The 10424-nt window shown below is 43.5% G+C and overlaps 1 protein-coding gene across 2 annotated transcripts in view; it reads right to left on the minus strand.

Moving 5' to 3' along the window:
* MBTPS2 (membrane bound transcription factor peptidase, site 2) overlaps positions 1-6454 on the minus strand; it is a 32543-nt gene extending 26089 nt beyond the window's left edge. For both annotated transcript variants that reach the window (XM_074905955.1, XM_074905952.1), the window contains exons 1-2: positions 6304-6454; positions 736-884 (exon numbers count right to left, since the gene is read on the minus strand). In XM_074905955.1, the coding sequence (XP_074762056.1) occupies positions 736-884; positions 6304-6378 (224 nt within the window). In that variant the 5' untranslated portion in view covers positions 6379-6454. The remainder of the gene's footprint in view (positions 1-735; positions 885-6303) is intronic.
* Between the last annotated feature and the right edge of the window lie 3970 nt (positions 6455-10424).

Below are 10424 nucleotides of genomic sequence, written 5' to 3' on the forward strand. Positions count from 1 at the left end.
TGAGAGAAACCAATATGAACTAGATCTCTTTTATTACTATCTCTCTGAGGGTAGCAATACAGCAAAGGAAAAGAAATTCAGACCTTACTCATATGCTATTTACAGAGCAGATATAAAGTAATGCTAGGAAGGCAACTGACCAATGCTTTCTAAACCAGTCCAGGAGCACCCATACTAACCACCCTGCTTATTTATCCATTCCCAGCAGTTTGTGCAATCTTAGTAGGGAAAAGTGCATGCAGATAAAAGACAGAAGGTAAACAATGTTTTTCTGATCAGGTATAGTTGCTAAATGTGTGGGCAATGATTGACAACAGGGACACAACTGTCTTTGAATACTTTGTAAACTAGTGATCAGGGGACAGCTCAGTGTACAGTGATGGACAGATCCAGGATATGAGAAGCTGTTTTCAGATTTCTGCATGCAGTATTACATATAATAGCTCTACTCTTAAGAACTATATATAGTTCAAACCATACATAAAAATAGTTTACAGATTTCTAATTTAATAGCATGTCCATATGCAAGCTATATTACAGCTATGTATTTTTTAGCAGAGGAGAAAGACTTATACTTTCACATATACAATTAAGGCAACCTTGCTAATTTGGTTTTATCATTAGCCTAGTGAAATAACCATGTCTACTCATTGCACTTTTAAGGCTGAAAGGCACAGATGTGATTAACTTTCTGACTCTGCATTTAACAGAAATAAAAAAATCCTGAATTTATACCATAAATACAGAAATCTGGGTTTCCATCTTCCCCAGTTGTAGAACTGGCGGTTGAAGAGAGCTGTTTGCCATCGCATGTGAAAAGGAGAGATGCTCAAGCCATATGTCAGCAGCCAGTCTTCATAAGATGCCTTCAGAGAGTTGGATGACTGAAAAATAATGGAAAATTAGTTTGACCAAAAATTTCTAGGAAGATTTTGTGTTATGTGACCAAGCAGTAAATGTGATCTGTTTATTAAAAAAGGATGTATAACTTTAGGTAAACATCCTGCACATTATTTGCATTTTGACATATAGGTAGGTGTGACACGTAATATGAAAAAATTATGGCACTGTTTTGATGTAAATCACAATGGTTCTAGGATTGCAAGAGGGATTGGGTAACCAGTGTTATATCATTTTTTTCAAGTGTTAAATCACTTTCAGCCGTTTTTAACTTTCTGGTTAGAAGGCTAAAGACCGAACTGTTTATGGTATTTTTTCAATGTACCACTATATTCCAGTAAAAATTTTAAAAACTGCAATAAAGAAAACTACTTATTTTGGCTTCAGTTGAAAAAAAAGCATTTCTACTACTAGCAAGATATGGATCAGTACTGTGGATACCCTTTAGTAAGGGTAAAAATTAGGTCTAATTTTCAAATGCAAAGACTATGCCCAAAGAGACTCTGAAACATTTGATCATACTAACAAAAATCCAGAAGGAATTTAAAATTATCAACCTGTATTGTAACAGTGACTTCACTATGATAACTTCCCAGCATACTGCTAGAATGCCTTCTTAGTCGTTCCAAAGATTTCTCTTCATGAGAAATGTGATCTATTAATGTGATTAATAGTTATCTGCACTATTATCCAATATTACACACCAATAGACATAGTTTTGCAATTGCTATTTTATATTACATGGTGCTTGTATTCTCAATAGGATTTACTCAGCCTGCTTCATGCAAGCTAGTATCAGAAACTCAAGTGAAGGAATGCTTTCCTTGGAGGTGAAAGAAGAACTCACAGCTCAGAAAAAGCACACCAGAGCTTTGAGCCTTCTGATTTGGGGCAGGTCCCAAGGCAGAAGTGTCTCTGACATAATCCAGACAAGTCTTCGGAGCTGTCTGGACTGGAGCACTGTTCCCAAGTTTCCCTGTGAGCAGCAGCACCTACTGAAGACATCAGGAATGCGCAGTTCATGACAGGCTCCCTTCTCCTCCCCCCAGGAGGAACCTCACAAGTTTCTGGCTGTCGTCCGTTGCTCTTTAAACAAATTTTGAACTTGCCAAGCTCCTTGCATTTTTCTTGTCCTGCTGCTGTGGTGTGGTGGGGAGTGAGGATCTCATCTTGCACAACTATATTTATAGCTTTTCTCATTTTGTTGAATTAATCAAAATTTGAACAGAAGAAATTTATTTCAAGTAACTGTTTTTCTAGGACATGAGAGCCATTTACTCAGGTCATTGTTCATGTATCACCTATTATACCATTTATCCTTTCTGCCTATATATCTCTATGTCATTTCCTCCTTCTTCACCCTACTGATTTCAGCCACAACTTTGTTCAGTCATCTGAGGGCACTGACAGAAATTTTGATTGTAGCATATTCCCTAATCAACTAGGCACTCCTTGTGACACCACTAAGTGTCCACAACCAGATCAGCATTTGCTAACCTAGCACTTGCTAGCTTTAACAGAAAAGACCACAAAGTTTATTACACTTGTACAATTAACAATGCATAAGCCAAGGAAACAAAGTAAAAGACCTCCTCACATAATCTACCAGATAATTAAGAACAAAAATACATATGATACTAAGTAGTTCTGATATGAAAAACTGTCTTTGGGGAATTAAGTAAACATATCCTATTCATTCACACAGAGTGAAAAAAAAAAAAACAAACACCACCACCAACAACAAAAAACCCCAAACCAACAAACAACCAGCCACATACTGTTACAATAAAGCTAAACGGGTATATTGATTTGGTACTTTAAAAAACATTTTCCTTTTATCACATGCAAAAACCACTTTTTCCCTAAAAATGCCACAAATTCATTTCAACCACATCACAGCCCCACTGTACTAACAAATACTATGTATTTGTTCATAAACAAATATGAAGTTTTCCATGAGAAATACGGGATTACTGACCATACATTTGCCAAATGGGAGGGAAAAAAAAGTACCAAAATTCATCTTCCTTTTTCATTTCCCTCATAAGTTGTGTAAATGGTATTCATGATCACTAAATGACTGCAACTCTTTGAAAAATACATTAAAAAGCTCTATGCACTTTTACTCCTTCTATCCAGAGCCCAGCAAGGATCACATTACCCCCTGCACCCTCACACCCTGCTATGAGGTCTGCTGGTATCCTATGTTTCATTTCAAACTTCCTTCACACAGGCCTTGCCTCTGCTTCTTTGAGTTCTAAGTGACCTTTGTTATATTAATTTTACTATAAAAGCAATACTTTTTTTATTTATGCAGGCCTTCAATATAATGAACGTCTGCTAAATACTCCAGGAGCTCCATAAATACCTGCCAGCAAGCAGCGGTCCTTAACATTCTTCTTTGCTGACAAAATCTGTTCAAGAGCTCTGAACCATTTCAGCTTCCTGACCTTAAAAGCTGAAGGCTAACCTTGGCTGAACGCATCTAATGCATCCTTTATTTCTCATAGCAGAAGGAGGGACAACCTTCCACCCTTCGCTTGTTCCTGATCCTTCAGGCTGAAAGAAACAGGATGATTTAGGACATCGGGGAGCAGGAATTTAGGGGTCTGCCTGAGTGATTCCCTTTTGTAGGATCCAAGCTGCAGTGAAAACTTTTAGGCCAGTGGTTCAATGAAGAGCAACAAGAGGGACATAAAATTCCAAGTCCCAGCTTGATTGGGCATATTTTCAGTTTGCTAACACGAAGGTATCTATCTTATAATGTAACCCTAGAGATATTATGTGAATTTATTTCTGCAAAAATGCATTTATACACCCAGTTATTCCTTCTATATTGTAGATTTTCCAAGAATCAGCCTGCCTAACAAAATGTTTGAAATCTGAACAAAACCAGTAAGTAAACAAACTGAGCAAGAGGCATTGCACATTAAGCAAGTTTACAGAATAAACACCAACTGCAAGTTACAGCACATATCCTTCTCTTGCCAAAAATATCAACAGGATCATGCATGGAAAAGTACTCCTGTATTATTTTTCACTCACGCTCTGTACATCCTTTTGGAGTAATTAACTTGTAAGTGATTTGAGGTTTAAGCAGGGACTGACTTTAGCTACGGTTGCTAGCAGCCTCGGGTTATGAATGTGGTGGGAGATTTACAGTACCAGCAATAAAACAAGAAACGCTGAGTCTCCTAATTATATAACTCTGGTTATTTAATCCAAATTCTATTTTGTCTGTGGTGCTCACAGTGAAACTTACCGAGATGTACATACATGAGATTTACCAGTAAGTTTACTGAAACCCAAGAGTTCCCACATACTTGCTGACAATGAATAACCTTTGTCAACTTTTAGTTAAAAGATCAAAGTTAAATTTTAACTCCTGGACTCTCTTGCTTGCTATGGCATTCCAGGCATTGTCCCTTCTTTTTCAACATAAATCAGGCACCGAGTTGGCTCCAAACAATGAGGGTTTTTTTTTCCTTCCTTTGCTGCTGCTAAGCTCTACCAGAGGTTGTAACAAGAAAAACAGTGGCTACTCTTACTTACTAAAGAGAATGACTTTAAGGTCTAATGCTGACAGAGATCTTGAGAATCTCAGAGACAGAAACAAGTCTCACCACTGTGGCACAACAGGTCCACTACCTGAATTCAGCACTTGCTTCACACTCTTAAGAGTCTTCATCAGACACAAAGTCACTGTCAAAAGAAAACCAGCCTGCTGGCTGACCTTTCTGGTGGTTTTGGTGTATCTCACTACAGTCAGGAGCATGTTTTTCTGGTATCCAGCTGATCTTCTACTGTGTTTCAAAACAATGCTACATTTGTTTCCAAATACCTAATACGCACTCAATGCAATAAACAGATTGAAAAATCTTCAGATAAATTACATAATGACAATAAAAAACACAGTAAAGACTAATATTTGGCAATCATTTACTGAGCAACATTTGCTCTCTAACAATTAGCAGCAGGGGGAGCCCCTTATTTTTCCAAGTTTGCTCATCACCTAAAATTTGTTGTATTTCTTCCTACATTTTACAGGAGTGACAAAAATGAACGTTTTTTACTTTGAAATCGCATATCTGCACTTGGCAGAAACAGATGCAGTTCCTGGACTGTAACGTTAATGTAAAAAAAAAAAAAAAAAAGATCACTACAGATCAAACCTTTCATTTTTCCTCATATTTAACCAGCATACATTCTATTTTGCATATACATACTTCGCAATTTCAATAATCTATTAGAAATCATACCTCTCGAGCTTTAAAAAAACCCCAAGCACTTAATGAAACTTGTGCAATTCACAAATGCATCCCTAGATATAGTGAATAACGCCTTGTTGGTGTATTTTCTTTTCAAACCTTCCCCTCTCCATCAGAAAAAAGATGGGTCTTACAAAACTCTCTGAAGATTAGTTTATTTCTTTAAAAAGTGTTTGTATTGAGCTCTGTCTCAACTCACTTTTTTTTTCAGTAAAACTGACATTCAAAAGAAAAAAAAAATGCATTAGTTACGTTTTTACATCCAGTAATTTTAGAAAAGTCATCATTATAAAACACATACTCTACACAGCAAACTTATAAATTAAGATGTTTGGGGGGTTGTTTTGGTTTTTTTCAACAGAGTATTTTAAGCTCCAGAAAACACATTAAGGTGCCACGGAACTGTGTAAGAAGCAGACTAGAAGAGGGCTTCTCGGTCTCACGGCTTCGGTCCTGTAACACACACGGAATCCCCGCGGCTGGCTGGGAGGCGCTTTGAACCCCAGCGATGGGCGGAAGCAAACCTTCCCCCATGCCCCCCGCCGCCGCAGCAGCCGCCGAGGTTCCTGTGGGGCCGAAGGGCTCCGCTCTGAGGAGGAGGAGGCTTGCGCTCGGGGGCAGGATCGCCTCAGCAGCCTGAGGCAGGGCAGCGCGGCGTCGGGGGCAGGCACAGCCCCCCTGGCACCCGCCCCGGAGCTGCGGCGCGGGAGCCGCCCGTCCGGGGAGGCCGCCGCCGCCGCCCGCCCCGCTCCCGCGCTCGCTCCCGGCCTGGCGGGCCCCGGGCGCGGCCGGCAGAGCCCCCGGCACCCGCCTGACGTGCCGGCCGTCACATCCGAATGACAGAGAGGCCGGGCGCCGCCGGCTCGGGCCTGAGGGCAGGGGAGCGGCACCTCCGCCTGCGTGTGAAGCGGGGCAGGGAGAAATGGGGATCGTGGGCAGCGCCGGTGTTTCGGAGGGTGGGCGAGGCGGGGAGGCCTCTCCCCGGTGGCGACTCCAGACGCCGCCCGGGGTAGGGGTGGGGGGGGATGCGGCTGCCGGTGCGGCCCCGGCGCGGTGCGAGGGGTGCAGCGGCGGTCCTGCCCCGTCGTGCGCGGGGCCGAGGGCTCCCGTTCGGCTCTGCGCCCACAGCCCTCACCTTGAGCAGCGTATCTGCCAGGTAGACGGCGCACCAGCCCCCCAGCACGCACACCACCACCGGGATCGGGATCATTGCTGCTGCCGAGGCGGTGGCGGCCGCGGTTCATGCGGAGGAGCCCCCGGAACTAAACCTGCCCCGGAACCTTTCTCCATCAGCTCTACTGCCCGGCCGGACGCTTCCGGGCACAGCGTCGAGCGAGGGCGGGTGCCGGAGTGACGTCACGGCCTAGTGCGCCGGGGAACGGGGGGGGCCGGTACCGCACCGCGCGCGCGCAGTGGGCCGGCCGCTTCCCGCCACCGCGAGACTGGGGGGGGGGGGGGGGGGTGCGCCTGCGCGGCGGGCCGGGGGGGAGGGTGGGGTGCCGAGCGGCCTCTCCTCGTCTTGCTTAGATTATTTCGGTTGTTTGTATGTGCGGACGTCGTACAGAGGCGTAATGGCGTAGCGCGAGGTCTTTTTCTGTCACTTGCCGTATGACAGAGGCGGCGGCAGGCGAGGGCCCCTCAGCCGAGCTCACCAGCCGTTCCCCGCTAGGCCTCGGCAGTGCCCGTGGCGCTGCGGGGGGAAGAGTCGGAGTCCTCGGTAGAGGCTGTACTGGAAATCATCAGAAAAACACACGGGAGGATAAAAATCAGCTGCGGGGGTGGGGTTAAAGAGGACTGTGGAGGCGCTTTAGGGATGAGGGAATAATAGGATTCCCTTTAACTACCGACATTCTTCCAGAAATGTAATACTGACGTCATGACAACAAAACCGTGTCATAAGGCTTGTTACAAGAGTTGACTGTCAGGCAAACGCTCTCAGTCATCATGTTTCCTTCCCAGGCCTCTACCATACTAATTCTCTGATTGTGTGCCTCTCCTGCTCTCTCCCGCTCCTCTTGGGCATGTTTTCCACTCTTCTTAGAAGTGGGACGTGCCATGAGGTCACTTCTTAAGAGTTGATTTCTCAGGGCCTTTCTTAGTTTAACTCGGAGCTTGAACACTAAAGGAAACAAGCACAAGATTTGGCAAAAGTTAAGGGAAAGTATTTATTTGCCTACACAAACTATCCAAAATGAACTTCCCCTTCCAACTGTGAAGAAGATACACTATGATGTCCTCAGTTTTCTCGTTATTTCTAAAGATTTTTCAGGAAACAAAACAGCAGCAATGGGAAAACCTTCCGTTGTTTGTGGCTTCCAGTACATCTTTTCCTGTGTGCTGCAGATAAACTTTCCTTGGCCTTGGTTTGTGAGAAATTATTCAGAAGGGCATCTCTCTCCTGAAAATACTTATTCCATCCATCCTTCAGCTCTGATGTGTTAGTCTGTGGGTTCACAGACCATTCTTTGTAAGAGCTGGGACTGCTGTTAGGGAAAGGATTCATAAAACTAACCACAGCCTGTCTTTTTCACACAGAAAATGTTGTAGAAGTTGTGCTTTTAAGAGATATACCAGTGTCTGTCCTTTGAATCCAAAAATGCATGAAGGCCTCCCTTTCCTAAAATGTAAGTAGTTTTAATGCTGGTTTTCAGTCACATTTTCAGATTTTGCAGCTCTGTTTGTTCTATATATGCTTCTTCATCCCATCCTTCCCAAAGTGGATTCCTTATGCTACCAGCAGGAAAAACATTTCAACTCTGAAGTCCTTGGCTCTTTTCAACTCCCGTTCTTTTCACTGATAACATGATATTGCTGAGGGGGAATAAGGGGCTTTACCCCAGGAGATGGTTAGATCAGCAAGCAAGTAAGGGGAGACACCTCTGGCCACTCTCTCATCATTGACCATACCAGGAGCAGAGCGGGAAGTGAGAACTGGTAATGCATGCCTGATTTCACTTGTTCTCTGTTTGGTGAATTTCTTTGTCTTTCATCTCAAGTCAGGGATGGTTTTCCCACAAGTTTAGATTTTCTATCATCCTTAAAACCCTACCCTTTGGCAGGAGCTGCTCATGTTAACTGGTGCCTTATGAGAACTTTGGAAAGGATTTAATGCCAACATAAAAGCTGAAAAATTACAGGAAGTGTATCCAGCCCTGCATGCAATCAAATCTGAGTTTGTGCGCTGACACAGACAACTTTAAGATGTCCCAGCACCTAAAAGAAATTATAAACAAAGTCCCAGAATAATCAGATCTGATTATGACTTTTCTGCAAGGGTTCCCAATCTAGCAAGTTCAATTGCAAATCACTGGGAAGTTATGCAAATATGATTAATTCTACACCTTATTGGTTGAAAACTCAAGTTGTTCCACAGACCAGCATGTATTTAATGTAAATATACAAAATTTATTCTGGTGGTCGTCTTTGGAAGCAAGAGAGGGGAATTGTATTTAAACAGTTACGAACACGAATACATTTACTAGTAGCATAGTCTCATTGAAATCAAGCATAATAAAATAGGCATATTTGAATGATCCAATCAATAAACACCTTTTTTTTTAATATTATTGTCTTTTTCTTCTATGTTCACTTAGTATACTGTATAAAATAGAGACATGAATTTTACTGACTTGATAGAAACTGGCAGTACAATTACAAAGGAATGCAACTGAAATGCACAGTCTGTATTTTATTGCTAGAAAGTTTATCACAAGAAAACAAACAAAAATGAGAATTTTTTAGAATGCAGAAGATAGACATTCTGAGAGAACTGCCAGGTCCAGTGTTTTCACTTGTGTAATTTGAGCAGGTATTTTGCCCCTGGCAGAAGTGCAGTTAATCTTTGTTTCCATGGAATGAAACTGTTGCAGACTGTGAAGTGTTACAGGGAGACACTGAATTTTGAAAGTTAAGGTATTCAGGTTTAAAGATGCCCACTTTAAAAATGGTTAAGGACATAGTACAGATGCTGACAGACTTTGTACCACTGCTTGTTTTTCCTTACAGCCACATATTAAGCTAAAGTATTGACTAAGGTAAAATTCTTTATGGTAATCAGGTTAGTGCACAGTATCTGTATGTTGGTACAAAGCAGTGTAACTATCTGAGTTTTAGAAGTCACAGCCGAGGTGTGCAGTAAGGGGAGAGCATGGGTGTACCTCAAAAGGGCAACTATCAAAGGGTGTTAGAAAAGGATATAAATCAGACATTATCCAAAAATATCTAAATCCATGCAAAAACTCTAGAAAGAGAAAGAATAATCACATAAACAGAATAATACTAGTTAAATATAATTTAGCAAGTAAATACAAAACAGAATCACAGAATCATCTAGGTTGGAAAGACCTTGAAGATCATCCAGTCCAACCATTAACCTCACACTGACAGTTCCCAACTACACCATATCCCTCAGCGCTATGTCAACCCAACTCTTAAACACCTCCAGGGATGGGGACTCCACCACCTCCCTGGGCAGCCCATTCCAACGCCTAACAACCCAATAAAGAAATGCTTCCTAATATCCAGTCTAAACCTTCCCTGGCACAACTTGAGGCCATTACCTCATGTCCTGTTGCTTGTTACTTGGTTCAAGAGACTCATCCCCAGCTCTCTGCAGCCTCCTTTCAGGTAGCTGTAGAGGGCGATGAGGTCTCCCCTCAGCCTCCTCTTCTCCAGACTAAACACCCCCAGTTCCCTCAGCCGCTCCTCCTACGACCTGTGCTCCAGACCCTGCACCAGCTTCATTGCCCTTCTCTGGACACGCTCGAGTCATTCAATGTCCTTTTTGTAGTGAGGGGCCCAAAACTGAACACAGGAATCGAGGTGTGGCCTCACCAGTGCCGAGTACAGGGGTAAGATCCCTTCCCTGTCCCTGCTGGCCACGCTATTGCTGACACAAGCCAGGATGCCATTGGCCTTCTTGGCCACCTGGGTACACTGCTGGCTCCAGTTCAGCCGGCTGTCAATCAGCACCCCCAGGTCCCTCTCTGACTGGCAGCTCTCCAGCCACTCCTCCCCAAGCCTGTAGCGCTGCTGGGGGTTGTTGTGGCCCAAGGGCAGCCCCCGGCATTTGGCCTTAGTGAAACTCCTCCAGTTGGCCTCAGCCCATGGCTCCAGCCTGTCCAGGTCTCTCTGCAGAGCCTCCCTACCCTCGAGCAGATCAACACTCCCACCCAACTGGGTGTCATCTGCAAACTGACTGAGGGTGCACTCGATCCCCTCGTCTAGATCATCAATAAAGATGTTAAACAGGAGTGG

The sequence above is a fragment of the Athene noctua genome, chromosome 1 (assembly GCF_965140245.1).
Source record: "Athene noctua chromosome 1, bAthNoc1.hap1.1, whole genome shotgun sequence".
Taxonomy (NCBI): domain Eukaryota; kingdom Metazoa; phylum Chordata; class Aves; order Strigiformes; family Strigidae; genus Athene; species Athene noctua.